At 41.3% G+C, this 24,000-nt stretch overlaps 2 protein-coding genes across 5 annotated transcripts in view; both read left to right on the top strand.

Annotated features, from left to right (window-relative positions):
* Positions 1 to 7,738, top strand: part of LOC134101792 (casein kinase I) — a 34,559-nt gene extending 26,821 nt beyond the window's left edge. Inside the window, exons 7-12 of one of the 4 annotated variants that reach the window (XM_062555599.1) lie at positions 702 to 786; positions 945 to 1,090; positions 1,537 to 1,617; positions 2,982 to 3,083; positions 4,200 to 4,306; positions 5,628 to 7,738. In XM_062555599.1, the coding sequence (XP_062411583.1) occupies positions 702 to 786; positions 945 to 1,090; positions 1,537 to 1,617; positions 2,982 to 3,083; positions 4,200 to 4,306; positions 5,628 to 5,682 (576 nt within the window). In that variant the 3' untranslated portion in view covers positions 5,683 to 7,738. Of the gene's footprint in view, positions 1 to 701; positions 787 to 941; positions 1,091 to 1,536; positions 1,618 to 2,981; positions 3,084 to 4,199; positions 4,307 to 5,627 lie in introns of all 4 variants that reach the window. The other 3 variants (XM_062555597.1, XM_062555601.1, XM_062555600.1) reach the window with 3 other exon arrangements.
* Positions 7,739 to 9,179: 1,441 nt separating this feature from the next.
* LOC134102744 (major facilitator superfamily domain-containing protein 12-like) lies at positions 9,180 to 17,953 on the top strand. Its single transcript, XM_062556965.1, has 10 exons — positions 9,180 to 9,940; positions 10,078 to 10,288; positions 10,548 to 10,677; positions 10,899 to 11,123; positions 11,786 to 11,878; positions 12,068 to 12,160; positions 12,521 to 12,691; positions 13,161 to 13,255; positions 13,720 to 13,850; positions 16,218 to 17,953. Exons 1-10 carry the CDS (start codon positions 9,676 to 9,678, stop codon positions 16,295 to 16,297), a joined length of 1,494 nt encoding a protein of 497 aa, XP_062412949.1. The 5' UTR covers positions 9,180 to 9,675; the 3' UTR covers positions 16,298 to 17,953.
* The last annotated feature ends 6,047 nt before the right edge of the window (positions 17,954 to 24,000 follow it).

Here is a 24,000-nt window from a genome sequence, read left to right as displayed (position 1 = left end):
ACACACACACACACACACACACACAGCCACCATCTCCTAAGCTGAACACCCACATGCATGCAGCCATCCGTTCCCATACTGAGTACTCTCTCACACACACACACACACACACACACACACACACACACACACACACACACACACACACACACACACACACTGTACTCTCCCACATGCGGTGCCTCTGCCCCTCATGCCGAGGTCATGCCGTTGCGCTGACGCAGCGCCTGGTGCCGTTTGTGACTCGGAGCACAAACTCGGATCATGGCACGATCGTTGCGGAAGGGCAACGCTGCAGAAAAATGTGGAACGTTTTCATTCATCACTGTTCCAGTCAGCTGGATTTTCTTACCTTACTTAGAAAAAAAAAAAAAACTCTGGCATTTTTAATATGGATTTGCCTGAAGCAGATTCTTGGCCTGGTTTTCTGTTCGTTATTCAGCGTTATGGTTCTCCAGCCAGCTGGGACGACAAACTCAGGGGATCAGGCAATAGATGCATACAGCGCAATCCTCTCCATTTGTTCACCACTGTACATTTATCACAGATTTTCCTAAATGTAGTTCTTCTTTTCCCTCCTGTTTCCCTCTGCTAACTGCTGTCTAACTTTTTATATATGGTTTTATCCTCTTTATCCAACTCCTTTTTTATTTTTTAATATTTTTTTTAAAACACATTTTTTGTTGTGCTTTTCCTATTAGGCGGACACTCTGAAAGAGCGCTACCAGAAGATTGGAGACACCAAGCGAGCCACTCCGATCGAAGTGCTCTGTGAAAGTTTTCCAGGTAGCCTACTTCTGTTTCAGAGAGCACTGCTGTCATGGCTAAACCTGCCGTTTGAATGGTAATCGAACCAAATGTAACTCAATCTCGTGTGGTGTGTGTGCGTGCGTGCGTGTGTGTGTGTGTGTGTGTGTTTTCCACCTTCACTCTGCCTGCAGAAGAGATGGCCACCTACTTGCGCTATGTGCGGCGGCTCGACTTCTTTGAGAAACCGGACTACGATTACTTGCGGAAGCTCTTCACTGATCTGTTTGACAGAAATGGCTATGTCTTTGATTACGAATATGACTGGGTCGGCAAGCCACTCGTGAGTGCTCCTCTTGTTTTCCCTTCAATATTAAATCAGCTTTACAAGCATAGCCTCAGAAGAATGAAATCCTGAGATTATCAGTGGTAGTCCAGGATTCTTACAGAGAGGTTTCCCAGTTTTCCCAGTATGGAAGTTTGAGTGACTGTCTTAAAAAAGCCTGGACGTTTTGCTCACAGTAAAACACGCATTTATATTACGCTGAAGTTATCAAAGGTTTAGTCTTACAAACCTACAAAAAAAATCAAGATCTTAGAGTAATAAATAATAATCTTGGAAGTTTTGTTTAGGAAAAAGGCAGGTAGCCGTAGTGCTGGTAGTAGCGTCCCTCTGCTGACGATAGCAATGTTCTTCCGGCTCTTCTGAGGCCTCTGTGACTTGACGGAATCTTCTGTGTGTTGCCGTGGTGATGACTCACTCAGGGTTTTTGTTTATGCCAAACACAGCCCACACCCATCGGCCCCATCCCGAGTGACACGCCCCAGCCAAGCAGCAGGGACAAAGCACAACAGCAGACCAAAAACCAGGTAAGACGCACACACACACACACACACACACACACACACACACACACACACACACACACACTGCATGCCTGCCAGCAGTCTGTATACACAAGGCCCTACCTTGGCCAGATCTTTTGCCATCAGCTCCTCAGAAGAGGGTGATGGTCTTGTTCCTACTGAGCCCTGCAGCAGTATCTGTCTCTCTCTGTCTCTGCTGTTCTACGTCCCCCCCTCTTGTTTGTTTCCTCCACTGCGTGCGCTCAAGTCTGTTTTTGCTCTCAATTGCCCCCGTGGCTGCCCAAGCACATGCAGTTGGATGAATGACCGCTGCTACTGGTTTCAGAAGGTCGTGGCAGTGTTCAGTGCGAGCCTCTGAGGTGGACCTCACACAGTGACGCTCTCTCACACACACACACACACACACACACATACACGTACACGCACACACACACACGTACACATTAGGACTCCTCATTATCCTCCTCCGCTTCCGTTCGTAGCAGACAGCACTGGGGTCTGGCCGTTCGCAGTGAACACACAGGAGGCGTCCCAAACCCACATGTGGTCAGAACACACAGGACTTTTATCTGACAACTCTGTACTCAACTCACAGCTCCCTCATATCATCATCAGCCCACATGGAGGATTTCCACTGCTGTCTGGATGCAATCAGCGCTAGCCTCTACAGAGAGCTTGTTAAAAGCAGCCGAGCATTATGCAAGCCCTCAATTAATTTGATCGTATTAGACCGATTTTTATTCATGTACAAAATACAAGCAGAGACAAAACAAACTCCATTAAAGTCCTTCCGACGGCAGACCTTTGGACTCCTCTGTCTGGAGACTGTGTTCATAGGGCTACAGAATATGTGTATCAGGTATATTTTTACTAGATTTATGTTCAGCGTTGACCGTAATAAACCACGATCAGGTGCTCTGCCTGCCAGGAGTCCACACAAGCCCTAGAGCAGCTATTGATCACCTTTATGTCTTCGCCAGTTCATACATGAAATGCCAGTGGACCCTATAGGCCTCTCTAGCCGAGTGCTTCCTCGTTTTCTCTGCATGGTTCAGTGTGGATTTTGGTTTTTGTTTGCGATTTCTTTTATCTCCTCCCGCCACCCTTCGATTTCCTGTGTTTTTAACTTCTCTTCTTTGTTAATGTAGTTCTGAATAACAAGCTTGCTTCTGCATGTCAAATGTCTCCTGTAATTTTTTCGTTTTTATTTGTTTGTTTGTTTGTTTGTTTGTTTGTCTGTGTTTGTTTACTCATTTATCCTCCATCCTCCCCCACCCCCCTCCTCTTTTGTCGCACCCCCCCACCCTCCGTCACACCGCCTCTCCCCCCCACCCCCCTTAATTGTCGCCCACTGTGCTGTTGGTCAGTCGCCTGAGCCCAGAGGAAGTGAGTCTCAGCCCACTCCAGTGACCAATAAGGAGACGCTAGGGTCACATCTCACAGCTGATAGGCTGGGCGGCTCTGTCCAGGTACTGCTTGCGCATGGCGCTGCATGGCTTTGTCCATTCTTGCGAATTTTTTTTGTTTTTCTCTTTTCTCACACTTTCTTCTCTCTCTTTGTCACACCCTATGTTATCACCCTGTCTATTACCTGTTGCCTCAGCACCTTCTCTCTTTCCTCTGGCCACATCTTTCTTGCTCTCCTCCTTTTCTTTCTTTTTTTTTTCTCTTTTCTTTGCCATCAGCACAGCACTTTCATTACTTGTGCACTGCTTAACACGCTTCAGCCTAAGATCCAAGTGCAAAAGGTCTAGAGTTTACTGGTTGGCCTCGCCAGTTCAGGAGTGCATACTTCACTATCAGCATAGCATACTGGCTAGGTTGCTGTCGTAGCTCGAAAAGATATTCTCAGAAACATCATTTAGAACTGTAGGCTGTGGTTAGTGTGAATAGCTGTCTAGAAGAAGTACTGAATGTCCTTAAACACTCGAGAGCTAGCTTAGCTTGCCAGTCATGGAGAAATAATGCATCATGGTTCCACTTGCCTTCTATAACATGGTCATTGACGGGACTCATATGCCCCCTTGTGTCCAATTTGGGTATTGCCAAAATGTCACTTCAACACAAATAAAGTCATCCTTACAACAGAAGACTTTGACAAGATTTGGGAAAGAATCTTGAAAGATTGTAGTCTTTTGAGTACAATTTGAATGGGCGGCATTAGATTAAAAGACTCCATCTTTCAAGAATCTTTCCCAAATCTTGTCAAAGTCCTCTGATGTATTGGTAGTATGGACATTTTTTTTGGACACTCCTCAAAGATCAATAATTTCATTCTAGGACTATTGAGATGGTCAATATATGAGTTGTGAGGATAACTTGTCTTCCATTATTCCTTCCTCTACTTCCTTTGTCTCATTTTTCTGGTCTTTTCCCCATTTTCTACTTTTTGCTTTCCATCTCCCTCTCACTTACTATGTCTTTATCTCATACTCTCTCTCTCTCTCTCTCTCTCTCTCTCTCTCTCTCTCTCTCTCTCTCTCGCTCTCTCTCTCTCCCCCCTCCCTGTCTCTGTTCCTGTGTTTATTTTTGTGCTCCTGCGCTGCGGTCATGTGTTGTGACCTGAGCCGTGTGTCTGTGTGCAGGTGATGAGCTCGACAAACGGAGAGCTGAATACTGACGACCCGACCGCAGGACACTCCAACGCCCCCATCACCGCACCCACCGAGGTGGAAGTGGCCGACGATACAAAGTGAGTTCCCTCTCCCCCCCCATGTCCTTCATTACCATGACCATGTTGTGCATGATCTGACTCAGCTGATCAGCTGAGCTTGAGGAACTGACTTTTTTTTTATTGTAGCATCTTTTGCACAGGTCTCTTCAATTAACTATGTAGGAGCAGGTTTTTCCTAAAGATGCAACAAAGTATAATTTACTCAAAGTGCATCTTGTTTTGTATGTCTGATAAAGTCACTCTCTCTGTTCCTGGGCCTCCCATGTTCTGTTTTCTCACCATGCCCTGCTATGCATACCAGACTGAATTCATTAGTGATACTCTATGATTTCAATCAGGTGTGCTTGGGCAGGGAGGAATTAATGGAGGATATCCCAGATGGGATCCTGGTAGGGTTGGGTACAGTACCGTACCTTTCACTTTTGAACCGATATTGATACTGGTACCTAATGTCCAACAAAATCTAAATAAGCAGTCCAAAACAGTCAAGGAAAGCCTGGAAACATCATGGAATTGGAAAACCCTGTTTTTCAAGCCTCATGGAATTCAGTGAATTCAATGAATGTATTGGAAATCATGATATTTATTTGTTTCAGACATACGCAGGATAGGTGTTAAATTCCTTGTGGGGGATTCCCCATTGTGGCCAATTGACAACCACATATTTAACATGACACAGGATACAACGGCAATTACACAAGTGGCTGGTGGCATTTGCTAACATGACGTGTTGCATCCCAGATTCATAACAACCCTTCACAGTACCACATGTGCTACCAGTCGACTGAATGGCAGAATAAAGAACAAAAGCAACAGAAACAAAATAGCCACGCTGCAACCTTCATGTGCAAAGAACAGCATGACCAACAAAGCAACCTTCCTGAGAGGTTATCAATCAGGCACCTTTCTTCATCACATGTCCAGTGTCCCAGAACCACCCTCTCCACACTCATGATATGTTCTCTTGACAACAAATTCTTCGGCCATTCCTCTTTGTTGCCGTGGCTGTGTAACAATCCGATCAGAAGTAGAAGATGCACTCTTTTCCAGAAGCGAAAGTTGGTGGTGATTTTATTTGAATTGGTATTTGGTAGTACCCACATCATTTGATCAGTACCAATTTAAAGTACTGAGTTCAGTACCCAACCCTACTCCAAGAGCTAGATTGAGCAGAGGTTCTCAAAGACTCATCACCTTTAATGAGCTAGTAGCTTGCTCATCCGACATTCACGGTCACAAGTCACCGAATGATTCCCCATCATAGAGATGTTATCAGGTCACAGGGTAACTTGTTCAAACTCTGTCGCTGACATTTGTGTCTTGTTGTTTCTCCCTCCAGGTGCTGTTGTTTCTTCAAAAGGAGAAAGAGGAAAGCGCTCAATCGACACAAGTGAAAAGAAGGCCTCGTCGGGCGAGAACTTGAAAACATTCTGGTCACTGTCAAGTTTTAAATGGAAGCAAAATACACAGATCACCCCATTTCTCTTTTTCTTTTTTTTCACCCCCTTCTCTCTCTCTCCAGTACACTCCCTGCTCCTTTATCCCCCAAAACCTCTCCTACCCCTCCTTTTTTTTTTTGTTGCTCTTCTCACGTTAAAGCTCCGCACTATTGGAGCGTGAAGGAAAGTTGTTGTTGGATGGGCAAACACAACAGACTTTTTATTCCTTTACAAATGAGAAAAATAAAGACCGAAACATAAATACATGTGTTTAAAAAAAGGGGAGGGGGGTTGAAATGTGTTAAAATAAAAAGAAAAGAATACAAAAAAAAACCCATTAACTACAATACACACAACCACCGTGGCGTGAATATAAAAAAAGATACTGTTTGAAACAGTTGTTGTATTCTAGATTCCATGCTGAACATTTACTGTTGGGCTGTCATTGATATGGACAAGAACATGAAAGGAGAGAGATGCGTGAGAATTGAATTACTTGTTAGAAATATTCCTTATTTGTGGGAACTCTGGGAGGCAAGAAAGAACTACTCTAATGATAAAGAATCAAGAAGGCAACAGGATACTGTTCATCTCAGCCTCAATTGGAAGATTTTATTTTTTTGTTTTTTGTTTTTTAATTTCTCTTTTTTTTTCTTTTGTAAATGTAATCTGAAGTTTGGTTTCAAATGTTGTCTCCTTTGGTTGCAAACAAAAACTTTTACCTTAATGTTGTAGTGCTCTGGAATTCATTTTTTTTTTCTTTTGCTTTCTTTTTTTTGTTAATTTTTTCCATTCTTTTTTCTGTCAATGTGGACTTTGTAGCACAGTCACTGGCCTCAGGTACTGTGGAAGATGGGGAGAGCCTCAGATATACATCTCCCCTCTCGTTGCACTTTTGGGGAAAAAAAGACAAAATAACAGTGGAATTCTGGGTTTGAAAAATTAACAAACAGGAAACCAACTAAATAAAGACTGATTTAGGAAGATTCCTACACGAGGCTGATATCTGTACAAGGGCAGAGATGTTAATTTAGAAGGAAACAAAAAAAATGTCTTTTCAGTTTTATGTCTCACTTCAGAATAATTTACCAGGAAATCATAGTTTGTGCCTTTCCAAGTAAAATGTTTAAAGCTCAACGCAAGTGTCTTGCAATGACATTTCATCTGATTTGACTCTGGTTGTGATGTGAAGGCTTTAAGAGCTTTCTGTGTGTGAGTGTGCGTGTGCAGTTGTCCTTGCTCCCTGTGTGTGTAAGCGAATGCCTACACCCTTGTATATACCGAATACATGGATCCTTCAAGAGGCTACCCTCTGCTTCCTATTCTATGCCATGGCCTGACTCTCCTATGCTCTGACAATCAAATATATATGTACATATATATATATTCAGCGGTTAAGCCTGGAATGCAGTCTTTGAAAATAAATAGGTCTGGGGAGCTAGCTGCAGTAATTGGGGGTCATTTGTAATACTAGTTTTCTATATCTTTTCAGAATCTTTAAATTTAGGTTCTCTTTGAGGACCAGAATTTAAATAGATAGCAGGTATAAGAGAGTATTTGCAAGGTCTTAAAATGTGTATGTAAATATGCTTGCCAATGACTGAAGTTGCTGCGTGTCATCATGTATTGGATTTGCTTCTTGCTCAAATCTGGACTCGGATTATGCTTCCAGCATTTGTGCGGGACTGTGCACATCTTGATCACTGTAAAAAAAAATGCTTTTCTTGGTCTAATCTGAGGTGTTTGTGGAAAACTGTTCTTTGGTCCTTTGTCCTGGGTTCAAAGATTTTGCACTGTACAGTCGTTAAGATTTCTGTAGGCTCCTAATGACTGACTTCACAAGGGGCCATAAAGTTTAAGTCAGTTCACAATGGCTAATGATTTGGTGAAGGTGAAGGTGAATCTTTTCACGTTGGCCTCACAAACACCTTCACTCTGTTTTCCACAATCCATCACGTTATTGGCTGTGGAAAAGAGAACAAGCTATGAAATGAAATTTGATTACCACAAATCTCATGTCAAACTCGGTGTGTTTCTCATTTTGTGTAAGCCTCTACAAATCAAGTATCAGCTATGCTCTCTGGTCGACATTGGCCTTTATACAAAATAAGTAAGTATGGCTGGCTATAGCATAGTAGTAAGCCATATAAATGAGCATGCAGCAATATGCCTTTGTAGTGAGCCCTGCGTTTTGGGGCAACATTCATAGATTAACAGCAGGTTTCCTTTACACTTCTGTACCTTTTTGCGCATAAATCTGAATTGAAGGTTTCATCTCATTCAACGTTATTGCAAAAAAAAAAAAAAGCAAAGGTTATAAGGAAGCATGTGAACTTAAGGATTTGTGCAATCACTCCTGTAAGAATCTATATACTGCAATTGAATTCTGAAGGTCATGTAGACCTACACATCACTTGCAATACAGCTTGTTGTTCTTTTATTAAGGTGATGTGAAGAATCATTACACATGTTACCAGATGTGGCACATGAGTGGGAGTAACATGGCATGATGTGATCATCTGACCAAGTCATGACATCATGTAGACATGAGACTAGATGAGTTAGTGGTTAAAGCACTGCTGAGTGTGAGTGCTAGCTATGAATCTAAGAGGAACTGAGATATCATTTTTGACCAAGCCAACCATGTTTGTCAGCTTGTCTTGTTGACGCTCAAAAAAGAAGGCTCTTATCATTCTTCTGGGTAATGATAAACATCGCTTGACAGTAGATTTGTGTTGTTGTCATTGTTCCACATGATTTGTCTCACAGTCGCACTGCTAATTATACGTTAAGTCTAAATATATTAATTCCTAATGGCCTACATAGAACATGGTCAGGTCTTGTCCCGAGGTAGTTCTTGGGTGGATATTAGCCCCCTACTGGTTATGTCTCTCAGCCTCACTTGCATGTGTGAACTTCAGCTACAAATGGTGTTAATATTTGATGTCACACAAACCTCGTAATCAGTGAGACTGTGAGCGCATGCAATTATTAATTAAGGATATATTTATTTTGATAATCACACTAGGTTTGTGAAAAAGACAGCAAGGGCATTTGATGTTGTCAAGGTCCGATGCCTACAGGCCTAAATCTCCAGGGAATAATGCAAAATAAGTTCCATAAATGCTCGTGTGTACAACTTTGTTCAGCTGTGACTGACTCATAGCTTTCAAAATAGGCTTATGTGCTCTATGGCCGGGATGTATTAATTTAGCTAATTTATCTGGAACATACTTGTAAGAAGCTTCTCATATGCTTCATTTGAACTTTTTCCCTTTCATAAAAAAATACATGTATTTTTTATTTCAAAATGAGTCCTTAGGTCAGACTACTCTGATATGTTTTCCCCCCTGTAGTCTGAAGGGATAGCCTAAACAAGTTGGAACAAAACGACTGAGTGGGAAGTCCCAAAACAGAAATGAAAGTGAAAATTAGAATGCACCAAATCAAAGGATGAATTAAAAAAAAAACTGCCTATATGAACATCTTTTTATTTCAAGTTCTTGTGATTTAGAAAGGCGTCATTGGCAGAGCCGGCAAAGAGGAAGCATAACGCATGTGACTTTGTGTTGTGAATGACACGGCCACTGTTAAGAAGCTTGGAGATTGTCCATAAAAGTGAAGGAGCGCTCGCGCAAATAGGCCTACTTCGGTTTATGTTTTAGGCTTGCCAAATACTCAGCATAATCCGCATTGTTTTAAGTCGTCAAGGGCAGCAAAAGTGCTGACTGCTGAAGGGCTTCGACAAGAAAGTCCTGGAAACACCTGCTGTCTCATTTGGATATTGATTTTTTTTTTTTCTTCTTTTACCCTTGGAATAGGCTACGATGGGCATCCTTTATTCTTGCGCGCTACATGGTTAGATTTTAAACGTTTCATTGTCATCGTTTGAATAGGTCTGCTTAAACAAAATATTGAAGATTGCTCTCCACGTATGATAAAACAGAAATGCCTGAACAAGATGACTTTCCAATCCGCAAGCGCCTATGCTATGCTGTCGGACATTTCTTGAATGACTTGTGCGCGTCTATGTGGTTCACGTATTTGCTGGTGTATTACCACACCATCCTCGGTTTCCTCGACACATACGCAGGTGTTCTTCTGCTCATCGGTCAAATAGCGGACGGGATTTGCACGCCTCTCATCGGTTACGAATCAGACCGGACACCGGGATGTGGATCTTATGGGAAAAGAAAGACTTGGCATTTAGTGGGTAAGGCTGTTGTGACACTGACACACATGCGTAAAGCCTACTATTCTGCCTTAATGCTAGACTTTTTAAAAGGCTACAGCAGGGATGTGTATGTGTGGGAGAAATTCCGAGTTTAACTTATTTCTATTTCATTTCAGGAACTTTGTGTGTGATTTTGTCCTTCCCTTTTATATTTAACCCTTGTCTTGGGTGTGCCGGGGGTACGCCAAATTGGGTGGGGATCACCTACTTTACCCCGTTCATAATCGTGTTCCAGTTCGGCTGGGCAGCCACCCAGATATCCCACCTGTCCCTCATCCCTGAACTGGTCTCCTGCGAACATGACAAGGTGGAACTCACAGCATACAGGTAGCCAGCAGTTTCAGTCCATCAAGCCATATCACAGAGAATGAAAATACATTTCCATTAACACACGAGTAGCCTACACTCTTGAGGTGCTATACAGAACGATGCAGGCCTTAAAGAAGCATTTAGGAGTGCCAGATATGTAGGCTTAGTGACACCGCACACTGATTCTGGAGTCCAAGTAGAATGGCAGAGTCACTCAGATCTCAGTGTTTGTGTTGATGGTATTCATGGCAATATCATGAGTCTCTTCCTTGTTTAGGAATGCTTTCAGTGTGGTGGCTAACATCACAGTGTATGGTCTGGCGTGGCTACTCTTCCACTTCCAAGCACAGGATGTGGATCCCAGCGCTACCGACGACTTGGGACCTGTGGATATTCCACTGTTCAGGGTAACATTTCTGACCCCATTTGCCAAAATTTGAATGATAGCAAGTCTTTACATAGTCAAAACTGTTTTTGTCTTACAGGAAAAAAGTATCAATCACAACAAGCCTTAAGACAAATGACAACAATTTGAAGACAAGCCTCATATTCCATGAAAACTACTGCACACATAAACATGCAAAGGCGTATTAATGTATGACGTCTTCCTTTGTCATGCGCCTGTCAGGAACTGGCTCTGATAGTGGTGGGCACGGGGGCAGTGTTCTCCCTCATCTTCCACCTGGGCATCCGTGAGAAGGCCCCGCTGGGGGTGGAGGAGGAGGCAGAGGCTGGTGAGCGGGAATGCCTGACCACTTCCTACCAGAGCCTCATGCCTCCATCCCCTCAAAGCTCCACCCCTCCTGTGCTGCTCCAGTGGAAACATTGGCTTCGGGAGCCATCCTTCTACCAGGTGAGTCTGGCCTTCACCAGGCATGGACACAGAAGCTCGATGGTGTTTTAAAACCCCCCAACATCGTCTTCCAGGCAGCGCTGCCACTGTTGACTTATAGGCACCAAACCCTAACATTAACCCATGCCTAACCCTAGCACCTTCCAAGACAACAGGCTTTTGGGCTTAAAACACCTCAGTTATTGATGCATTGACACATTGATCGAACAGTTAACATTTTTAAAAAATGAAAGAATTAAGAAATAAATAAAGAATAAAGAAATAAATAAATGAATAGATAGAGCAGCAACTAAAGGGGAAGAAAAATACATGATATACAGTGTATACTTTCTCTGCATGTTATTTTGGTACACAGGCTATGCATACTTTGATCACATTTACCAGCATGCCAAGATGGCTACAGAGACTCCCAGTCTTTGAAATATAACATATGGGAAAAAAATAAATCATAGTGCACCATGGAACTGAATCACAATACTTCTATGGTAAAATCTACATAATCTACCATGTCAGATACCAGCAACAAAATGTGTGCATTCGTACCAGAAACAGCAACAGTCTGGAAAGCTTAGTAATGAAACACTCTTGCCTGTTCATGCCTGAATTTTAAACCTCCCCACTGACCGACTCAGCTGTTTTGATGCTGCCTCTTTAATCCACAGGTGGCTCTGCTGTATATGTGTACCAGGCTGATAGTGAACCTGTCACAGACGTATATCTCCATGTTCTTGACCAATTCCCTGATGCTCCCTAAGGTAGGCAACCCATAGCACACTTTGATAGGCTTCAGTGATAAAGTTTATTCTTATGATTACTCCTAAGATACTCCTTTTTTTATGAATACATGACAATAAACTTTGAACTGAACTGAACTGAACTGAACTGAGATATAGTTTTGCATATAGATTTTACAGCACTCCTGTCGTTCTACTTCTCTTTTGCAGAACTTCATAGCCACAATCCCACTGGTGATGTATGTGAGTGGGTTTGTGTCATCGCTGGTCATGAAACCTATTAGCAAGCGCATCGGCATTAACGTGAGTCTCTCTTTCTTTCCACATTCTTTTACATCTCTCTCTTTCTCTTTTTCCCTCCCCCTCTCCCCCTCTCTCTCTCTCACTCTTTCTCTCTATTTCTCACCCTCATTAGATGGATAAGTGTTAGAAAAAAGTGTGATTGGGTAAAGTAGGTTAAATCAGTGTTTAGCCAACAGTGAACTTTGATTCCCCAAATCGGTGCAATGCACAGGGCAAAGAAATGCTTTGGAACAAATTACACTGATACCTTTATAATGTGAAATGGAATCATTTGCTTTGAAATGCATCCTGTTGCTTTGAAATGACTCTCCATAATAAGACTGGTCTTGTCTTGACAATTTTCATTCTAATAAATCCCAGATGACCTATTTGGTTGGGCTGCTGCTGATCATGGCCTTTGCCTTGTGGGTTCTGCTGGAGAAGAACATGGGGAAGCACATCTACGGAGCAGCGGTTCTCCTGGGGTCCGGTTCCACCATTATCCTGGTCATGTCTCTGTCCCTGACCGCCAACCTCATCGGAGAACAAACGGTTGGAAACTGCATCCTTCTGCATGTGCACCCTTTTCAGCTGCTTCACCACATTGGTGGGTGTCAGGGATGTGGTGGAGGCTAAACGCAAGTAAACGCAGTTTATCCACCTCTGAGATTTCAGAAACAGAGTTTGTCCACCTCTTATAAGAGTTCATCCACCTGTCAAAAGAGTTTATCCATCAATTGCAACTTGTAACATTAAAAAAATGCACTGCGTTATCCACATTCACGATATGTACACTCATCAACACTCTAGGAACTATATAATACCATTGGTATTTTTACAAACATTACTCAATAGCCTCCACCATCATCACGCCTTTTTAGAATAATCCGATAACGCATGGCGGAGTCCACCTCACCATGATCACAGAATTCACAGTTTACCCACCTCTTATTTTACCACTACACCCCTGGTGGGTGTCCTTAATGACCCTGCTAAACCTGCCCTATTTTTCCTTCCTCAGCAAAGTGGAGCCTTTGTGTATGGAGCAATGAGCTTTACTGACAAAGTTGCCAATGGCGTTGCTGTGATGCTAATCCAAACCTTGTATCCTTGTCAGTAAGTTAACCCCAGACAAATTTAAATGATGTTAAGACGCTAAAACACTCATTACTCTTTCACTAAAATACTTATTACTCACCTCTGTGCCAATCTTAAGCACTATATTATGTTTGCCGGTCTGAAAGGACTACAGTAATTCCCTGTGTATATTAGCCACATTGTGTATAAGCCGCAGGATCATGTTTGATGCAAGTTAAAAGAAACAAAAGTATATTAACCTCATAGCTGGAGACATTTTGCAAACGCAATATATAAGCAGCGGCTAATAGTTGGGAAATTACGGTATACGTAAAATTGATTTCCCTGCATCAGTATGCTAGATATAAGAAAATTGAATTGAAAATTAAAAATTAAAAGTAGATAATGTATTCAATATAATTTAGAACATATCTATAAAATGCAGTATAATGCACTAGACTCTAACCTGTTTCTGTGCTGCTCTTTCTGCCCTGTCTCTGTAGCACTGCAGCCTGCTGTCCTGACTGTGTGTGGTTCTACCACCATGTGATGGTGTCTGTGACTGGCGGGGTGGCTCTGATGGCGGCGCTGGCTCTGATCAGTCTCTTCGTCTGGCCCATCCAGATTCGCCGAGGTGAGTAAACAACATCCCTGACTAGCGCACAACAACATTTCCTCAGCGCATTCCTCTAACCTGACTCATGGAAATGGTATCAGTGCAGGCACATGACAGCCTGCTAGGGAGAGTTGCCTATGACCTTTACTTACTCTGTGTCAAAAAGACTCTGATTGGTGCATTTCGAGAGTTAGACAGGTGAGAAGGAGAGGGTATTTCTGAAGTCCCCAAGGTCAAGGTCAAGGTCCCTTTATTGTACCAAAACAAAAAACAGCCAAACAACAAAATTCCCACAGAATCTAAAACACAATAATAAAGAAAATAAAGAATAAATAGGCTACACTTAGAACAGGTCTGGCAAATTGCTTAAAATGGAAATGGAAGTTGGCATAAAATAATTTCTGTGTCTATTGAACCTGCATCTTGGCATGAGTACCTATGAGGGAAGTAGCTTGAACTGGCAAGAAATGGGATGGCTAGGGTCAGCTGCAATAGACTGGGCCTTTGCCACTCTGTTGGAATACTGTATATGTCGGAGAGAGTGGAGAGGTTGATGCCTGCAATCTTGCTACTGTACATGTCTTGACGTTACTCTCTAGTAGTCATTCTTTTTTGTTATGGACAAAGAACCAAACCAGCAAATAAAACAGAAGGTTAAACAGACTCAATAAAACAGGAATAAAACATTCTCATAAATGTGGGGTCAATATTAAAATTCCTCAGTTTTATTAAAGTACATGCGCTGATGGGCTTTGGCACAAACAGCATTAATGTGTGATTCAAAACACAGCTTGATATAAATGATTGTACTCTTGTACTGTCTCATCAGGTTGGCCATCAATGATAGTGAGGGGGAGAGGGGGGCACTGCTTCCTAAAATCAATAATTAATTATTTGGTCTTGGAAACATTTATGTTTAAAAAGGAGTACTTACACCAATCATTAAAATCCTTTTGGATCCTATTGGTCCATAGTCAATCACACTTTCATCCAGAAGAGAGACAATGATAGAATCATCTGCAAATTTAAAAAAAAACTTGCCTACCATCATATTGTGAACAGCATTCATTTGTGTATATAACACAAAGAGGAGAAGGGAGAGGACACATTCTTGGGGGGAGCTGGTAGAAGATAATAGATTGGCAGATAAAACACCATTGACTTTAATGTATTTTCACCTACTGCAAGATTCACACAATGCCTTTTCACTTGAGGGACACAGCTGAAACATAACCATTGTATTTCTCTTAAGAATACCTTGGTCAGTATGGCAGACATGGGCCTGGGCCATGTAGAATGTAGAGATCAGTGCACAACTGGACAGCTGACTTGGCACCCACTGAAGGGAATAACTGAATTGTTCAGAAGTTGAGAAAATCCAATGGGGGTTAATAACCCTGAATTATTAACTTCAGCTGTGCCACTCATGAGTCATCTGACTGATTCGCAGGCAGCCTCAGTCCCAGTTCTTATCAATGGTCCCTGCCCTCCCAAAACAAGGAAGTCAGTACGTTTACCTGTGTCAAGTACAGTAAGGACTGTGAGTGGTTCCTGTAGCTAAATGTCATTAGTTCCTTCGCTATTTGTACACAGCAGATATTGAACCTGGCCCCTGCAACTTGACATATGATGGAGAGGTTACAGTTACATTTACAGTTACAGTTACAATTACAGCCATGATGCTTAGCAGACACTTTTGTCCAAAAGGTTGCACCCTTGAAGTTGGCTAATGTCCAAATGTATTTATTAGAGGGGGTAGCCCTGAGGAAGACTTAGTAGAGTCGAAACGCGTAGGCGCTCTTTATCCAATGAAATAAAGGATTTATGTATATTTTTTATATATTTCACTCAATCGGTGTGCCTCGGACTTCTGACTGCTTTTCACTAACTTTTTAGCACCAAGTAACTTTATATACAGGACAGTCGCAGTTGCTTATTTATTAGAGCTCTGAGTTGGTCTGTATTTAGTCACTGGCCAAGTTTTAGATAATTTAATGAGGTTTTTTTGAGTGCCCTACTATGCAACACCAGAATGGATCAAAATGGAGTTAAAATGATCAGTTGAGGCAATTGTCTGAGCTCTGTTACCAGTGATCTTGCATCTCCCCTGCCTGCATGCTATTTCTCTTGAGCCTCTGACTCAGACTGGTTCCTTAGTAGTTCTCAGAATGACGGGATCGAAGTCATATTCCTCCTCACTTCCCCTTTGTTGGTCAGTGTGTAGTAGGTAGTATGCAAAGCTATACCCAGCCCACCAGGCAGCACATCAGTCTCTTTTTGTCTGCCGCTGCTGCATTCAGCGCTGTTGCAGATCAGTTCTCAGCTCTACTTCCTGTTTCTTTGTGCGAATGGGCTTCACTGAAACGTTGCCTGGTCTCCTCGCAGGTCTTCCTGTTTTAACCGGAAGCACGGCAGCGGATGGAAAGGATACATATGGCACTCTGAGCCACTCTGTTGTGAACTGAAGGCCTGAGGCCGCACTGATAACACTGGTGTTTGCCACGGCTGTGTTGGCTGCTCGTGCACGGGAAGAGTAAAGGAAACCACCTGGCAACCCTGTTTTCTTTTTCTGTTTTTTTCCCCCTTTTTTCAGATCCTTCATGTGGTTGAACAGTGAGGTACATCAATAATGTAAGAAACTTGTTATTGAAGTCATCAGACAACATCAGTTTGCTATGGCATTGTTGACACTATCTTTAATCAGCATGTTTTATACGTTCATTGTTGGCATTTAAGGAGAACACTCAGACTGTTTTATTATGAGTCATTATGTTTTTTTAAGGATTCATACCGTTTTAGTAGTACTCTTTATGGGTAGTTAGTTTTTAACATTCTCCATAGAGTGCTGCTATTCACTGGGTGCCTATAGTATAATCATTCTATGTTTTTTTTTTTTTTTTTTAATGTGTTTTGATTATTACTTTTTAAACACTTTTAAACTATTGCCCTTTTTATGTGTTTCAATTATTACTTTTTATGCTTTTATGCTTTTATGTACTATTACCTAATGTGTTTTCTTTTTTCTTTTTTCTTTATTCTTTAACGTTGAAACTATTCTTTGACTATTGCCCTTCAATGCTTTTATTAGCTATTCCTGTTTGCTTGTGAATGTGCAAAGCACACTGAATGACCTATGTGTATGATATGCGTTAGGCTATATAAATAAGGTTGACTTGTCTTGACTTGACAATAACCTAAATGCATATCCTAATCCATATTGATGGCATTCAAAAGCAGAATGCTTCTGTGGCAAGGCCATTGAAAGACTCTTAGTTATAGATCCAGTCATTCGGAGAAGTCACTATCTCTAGTGTAGCACTCATTGTACAAAAGCTCAGAGAAAGTGGATATGAGGGACAGACTCGTTCACAGACAAGATAATTCTGCTAACCATTTGGTTTCTGTTCCTCTAATGTCTGTACTGAATTGTTGCTGTGATATGCAAACAGGTCTGATGTGTAAATGTTATGTATAGCTGAAACTTGATGATTGTGTATCATCAATGCTTGTTGCACTGAAGTGGATTTTCTTTATTGTCGTTTTTTCTAAAGTCTTCTATTGGATGCATTTTTTAATACTTCCAGTTGTAAAGTCACATTTTGCAAAGAACACTTTCAAATTCAGTACATTCAGTCCGTGAGCGGATCACATTGTACTCACATATATAGTGTGATGCCTGTACATAGAGTCAAATGAAATTTTTCGGTCAGATTTATTTTAGGGACAAACGGTTTTGTCAGTAAAGTGTATTTCAATCATTTTATCTTGTCTCATTTTGTATTCCCAGTAATATTTTCTTGTCATCGATTTTCATTTTGAGAAAACAAAAACCTCATTTAATTGGTGAGAAGTGTGGACTACTACATCATTTAGATCAATATTTGGAGGTTTGGACTTTGTCTTTCCTTTCCCCAGGCTTATGTCTCGCATACTATAAATAACAAGACTTTCATTATGAGTAGAGCGAGTTCTTCATTACATTTGAATCCCAGCATTACTTTCACTATTTAGTAGCCACACCTGGTAGACTGCTGGAAGCCACTTTGTTTGGAGCCTGTGCCTTAAGACTGACATAATGCTGATACAATCCTTTTGCAATATGTTATGACATTTATGTTACCATTGAGTCATGATCAAATATATTTGAAAAAAGACTGTTAAAAAAGACTGTTATGTTATTTCTCAGATTGTCGCTGACACTAACCGAGTGAAATCTGACACCTGTTGTAAGACGTCCATGAGGGGTTCTTCAGTCATCATGACGTGTATGCTTGTACTCAAGCAGTTTTAACTTTTGAAATTGTTATCTTCTCTTCCTCCTGTTATGATCACTTCTCAGGGGAACTTCCTCATACCTCAAACTCGACACACCTGTTTTTCTTGTAGCCTACGTACTGGCAATGATGAGGCCATTCCTTCAGTATAGATGTCAGTGTATTTAATGAAACAGATGCTAAATTCAGAATAGCCACCAAAAAAGACAGGAAACTCATCAAACCTCCCTGTTATCTGGTGTACCTGACACAGAACAGCATACATAAAAACATTTTTTGTTTTCAGATGTATGCCTACACATGAGACATGTTAAACTCCTAGAATTATAGGTAGGGGATTTCCTACAGTGGGCAATCAGCAACAATCAACAAACCTATTGACCATGAAACTAAGACAAAATCTACACTTTTCTTCACATCTTGCTTAACAATCTACACGTTTTATTATAAATCTTCAAAAGATACAATATGCAAATGGAAAACTATTCATCATCAATGCAAAGAAATAACGCATACTGTTTTTTTCCAAATCTTGACCACAAGTCCCTGAATTGATGCCCTCATCTCGTTGCTTGGGTTTATAAAACATCTGGCTTTGAGTCATCAACATCTGGGCGGACACTTTAATTGAATATGGGGAAAAATCATTATGAAATATAATCAACAGAAACTAGTAAAGAAAACAACCCCCCCCCCCTAACATTTATAAACAATTCGGTGGGGGGCACTGTGTGGCTCTTGCAGAGGTAGAAGCTTCTGGTGCCCTCTCCTCCTCTTCAACCCCGAGCAATGCCGTGCCCCCCGCCGAAGTGTTTAGAAATGTGGTCGGGGGTAATTTGAAGAGCAGGCGTCATCCCTGCTTGTTAGTGGCCTCGCTAATTGGAGTTTGGGTAGGGGCCTGTGGCTGGCTGGAGGCGGTGCAATGCAAACGATCCAGGCCTGCGTGGTGTGGTGTGGTGGAGGGGGGGGGACATGGAGAGCGTGTGGGAGGACGAGACCTGCTGGTGCTGTTGCTTATGGAGATCAAATAGCCTCCCACATGTATGTTGTACAGGGGCTCTGCAGCGGGCAGATATAGTTTGGTGATATGGTGAAAGGCTTATGAATCTGAACAGATTTCGTAGATTTCAAAGCTGATTAGTAGTTTCTGGTCTGGATCCAGCCTCGCACAGTTCCACCATTGTCTTACTCTTGTGCATGTTTCCTATGTTATTTCAGATTTGATATCATTAACCTGAATTCACAAACGGTGTTGAGTTGTGGAAAAGTTTAATCTATACTTGGGCACACTCATGGTATTTTGAGCGTTTGGAGGGAGGAAACCTTATAGGACTGCTCTGTGTGGAGAGTAGATGCCACATGCTAGCTAGCACATTCATGGTCGGAAATGTGAGCTCCTGATTAGTATAGAGTAGACTACATACTGTATATGAAAACAAGCTGATTGAAAGTGTAAGCTATACTTAGCCCTACAAGTAACATCGCATAAGATAGGTAGGAAAATTACAGTAATGACATGCTAACTATACAAAGCATTTCTATTTTATGTGGAAATAAATGAACAATATATTGCCCTCTTACAGTGTTATACAACAAGGGCATGATGAATGATTGTTGGAAACATCTGGGGTGCCACTCCATTCTAAAGCACCTAATCCTAAATCCTATTTATTTCAGGAAGATTCAACAAAAATATATCTAAAATGTGTATAGGTGATATCATTTTAAAGAAATAAAGAAATTATTTTCAAAGTAACATCCACATGTGTAAAGTAATCACAGGAATTGCCATTGATTCTTAGTGGTATTTTCTCATTGAGGAAGACAGCTTGGTAAGTTGGCCTTGATATTCAAATTTAGGTGGAAAAAGAAGTTGGCCTTGCATGTGTACAGTATGCCTTTTGACCAATAGGCCTAACTACAGCTAACTTCATTTTAAAACTGAAGAGATGATAATACGACAGTGATACCCAAAGGTTTGTGACTATATTTGTTGTGGTATAATTTCCCAGCAACAGTTAAGTCCTTTTTCGGTGCCATATGATCATATTGCTTGTTCCAAGGAGGTCATCCAACAATCGCCTCAACAAATTGTGTAATTACAGTCACCATCTGATACACTGTACGTACTTCATAACTTATAAACAGCAACTTGACATTTGCTGGTTTCACTACAAAACACAATGTGGCTGCTCTCTTTTCTTCCCCTGGCCTCTCCGGGGACTGAAATGCATCGCCTCGTTCGCCCGGTCAGACATTAGGAGGGATTTCTCCAGTCGCCATGCGAGGCGGAGAGACCGAGAGAGACGGCTTCAATAACATGGCCACGCGCTCAATGACAGAGCGAGACAACGTGTTTCTCCTGCTTACTGGAAGCGAGATGCAAATGTGTCTCAGACCCCTCCTATATATCGGATAAAAATACACCCTTGGGTTTGATTTCAGGCCGGAGACGCGTTTGAGTCGGCCTTGCAGGCCCAGCTGGACGCTGGAGTATTAGAAGCACGCAGGCATGCTCTAGCTCCCAAGAGAATGGTGTGGCTCTTCAGGAATGTCAATTTTAGACTGTAATTCCATAATTCAAATGGCGAAATGGTATTGGCAGCCTAGGACCAATAGTTGGTGGTTTCAACCAAAAACTGAGGAGTAGCTTCCCTGGGTATTCTCCTCTGAGTTTTCTGGCAAAAAGGGTATTTTCAGTGTTTCTAAAACATCAGTTAGCCCTCAAGATGAACTACTGGAAAACCTCTTGTGTGGGCATTGCGACTGTATTTCTCCATTTTTATTTCCTACCCAAACAGTTTTCTAATGCATTCTGTTTTACTGCTGGTCAGAAAGACCAGAGCTCGGCCTGACACAATAGGGGTGGTGAGACCTGCGCCACAAAATCACCCACACTGTCTTCTTGATCGAAATTACCAAAAGTTTATGGAGAGGGGAATTAGAGAGCAAGGAAAGGTTACAGCCTGAGACTGTGTCATTATATGTCAGGGAAGGGATTGGACGGTGATTCACTGTGGATGGCCGAAGAACGGAGATTAGTCGGGGTGCCAGGCCACCGTGTCCATATCAGGTCCAGATGGAACCTGTCGAAGCTGGAACACCCGGTCATAGGACAATCAGTGTCACCACGGCAAACCCTCATCGCCATGACAAATGGTCTCGCAAAATATAACTGCCCGACATAAAGACCTTTTCTTGTAAACATGGCTATCCTGTATAAAGACTTTTTCTTGTAAACATGGCTGCCTATTAAGACTTTTTCTTGTGAACATTACTGTATAAAGACCTTTTCTGGAAAACATGGCTGCCCTTTATCAAGACGTCCTATAAACTTGGCTATCCTGTTTAAAGACTTTTTCTTGTAAACATGGATACCCTGTATGACTTCCTGTAAACTTTACTTACTGTAAACACGACTGCCGTCTGTAAATACTTTTTATATAAACATGGGTGTTCTGTATGAACACTTTTTTCAGGTACAGGAACAGTGTTTCTGTTTCCTAGCACTTATTAACATTATTTACATCCAGTTATTATCATTCAGGCATTGGCTTGGCTGTGCCTTTTTTACTTTGACAGACTTACTTTCTGTATACTTTACAACTGTGTTGGGCCTTTACTTTTGGAATAATATAATGCATTGTTGATTTGATTTGATTTGATAATGACCTCACACAGCCAGGCTGGTGGAATTTGTTATCGGTACAGATCTTGGTACAGGTTCGAACATTGGGCTACATTAACATATAGCATAAACATACAGACACATTCATACATGATACATACAACGTAGATACATAAATACATAAGGGTCATCCTAATCTAGGGCATTGATACAAGATTACATATTGCACCTCTGAAGTCTGTGTGGAAATATTTGCTGAGTAAAACAAGGGTCACCTGTACTGCTTACAATGCAAAAGTGGACCAACATGGCAGTATTACAGTTTTTTTTGATTGCTTTGACGCAGTAGTCGACTCAAAAAACCATGTTTCAAAACTCTTAACGCAAAGGCCTAAACAGTGGCACCAATGGTCAAAATGACTCATTTTGCCTGCGAAAAGCTCTAGCTCCTCCAAAACATTTAAAATATGGACCAAAAGCAAATTTTGCCCTCAAACAACACAACTTGCACACAAGTGCATAAGCGCTTTCAATCAGTCATTAGACAAGGGGCATCAAAATACAAAATTCAGCTCTCAATGTGAATCAGTGCTGCATTACAGCAGCTTACATATCAGTGCCAATTTGCTTTCTTGCAAAAAATAGATCCAGAATCATATACAATGATTTTTCAAATTTTATTGAATGCAGTATTCAAATTGGAAATATTCCAACAGAAACCACATATATAGTATGAAAGAAAAAAATCCAGTAAAATCCATCACTGTGTAAGACATAAGGAAAATAAAAATAAAAATTCTGTACAATACTGTAAAGAAAAAAAATCTCTTCTAGTCAATTCTTACTCTCACTCTCATCTGCCTTGATCATCCATGCTTGCAAGTTACAACACACAACATGGCACCTTTAAGCCTGCAGACTGATTGCAAATTGAAAAGTTTTGTGAAGCAGTGTCAAACAGGTGCTTCAGTGATTTCATACTGGGCAAGAAGTTTCTAAGAGATGGGATCATATAGTTTCTGTTTGGTTACCACAGCTAAAGCAATGACATCTGCGTTAACTGATTTGCAAAAGGGTGCGGGAAGTGTGTCAAAACAATGACAATGGGTTAACTCATTTGCAAGAGGTGTCTTTTCGTCTGCTGAGAGAGTCATGATGAAGACTGAGAGGTCACCAGTTTCTTCAACCAGGTCAAAGCAATCAAAAAAAACTGTAAAATAATATATTCACATGTTCAATTAAAATGGCTGAGAGTATCCTCAAATAACCCAAAACATAATATAACTAATGTGGCCTACTCATTAAGAAATGTGTTTTGTTTATGGGATCAAAACAAATTTCTCCTTCACATTGTTAGCCATATTATTTCACTTTTTTATTTCCTTTATCCTTCAGGCTCTCATTTGTAAAAATATTCACTCTGTTTATTCTGGTTTATTTTACCCTTGCTGTATTTGGCCCATATGTTAGAGGTCTGTGTGATGTTTTGAGGGAGGGAGCATTTGTCTTATGACTGTCCTTAGTTTCATTTCTGGTTTCTTGTTAAAATTATGCGAAAGGAATATGCTGATCCATAACACTCTCTACTAATGACTCAACGGTTTCCTGCTTGTCAGTTTTGTGTCACCTTTCTGTTGATCTAATCCTCATGCATTAAAATCCAGCATGAAGCCTCTAGCTATGGAATGGGACCTTGGGTTCATTCTGTATCTGTTTTCCAGGTCTTGTCCAAGTCTGTCTTCTCTCTTCTCCGAGTTGAGTTTCAAACTGAGTTGTTTTTATTGGAATGATAACTTCACATCTCTCATTTAAGTTCCCTCCTTCCTGCCTCCCAAAGTTCACTGAAACTTTAAATTTGTGTGTGACCTGAGATCACCTGGCATCTAGAGACACGTCTCCAGACTTTCTGGGTTTCCAACATATCTTTTAACAAAGAAAACCGTGCCATCATGCTTAATCGCATACAGTACAACAGTGATTTTGTTTTAACGAGCCTCCCCAATAACTCAATGCTCGGTGAGATGGAGTGGACTTGCACAGCTCCATTAAAGTGCCTGAGGAGAAAATTCACTTTCTGCTTTACTCCACTATTTTTTTCTTTTTTTTTTTTACCTCTCCTGAGGTGCAAACTGTGAAAGTCCAACTAGCACAAATGGTGCATTATGCATTAACCCCACCTTAGGGCACTGTAGATAGGCAATAACTCACAAATAGACTGCAACTGTCCCCTAATGTCTCCAGTTTTTTTGTTTTTCAGCAAAATCTG

This window comes from Sardina pilchardus, chromosome 15, assembly GCF_963854185.1.
Source record: "Sardina pilchardus chromosome 15, fSarPil1.1, whole genome shotgun sequence".
Classification (NCBI taxonomy): domain Eukaryota; kingdom Metazoa; phylum Chordata; class Actinopteri; order Clupeiformes; family Clupeidae; genus Sardina; species Sardina pilchardus.
The sequence above is the reverse complement of the archived record's forward strand: the minus strand, read 5'-3'. Positions and strand labels throughout refer to the sequence as shown.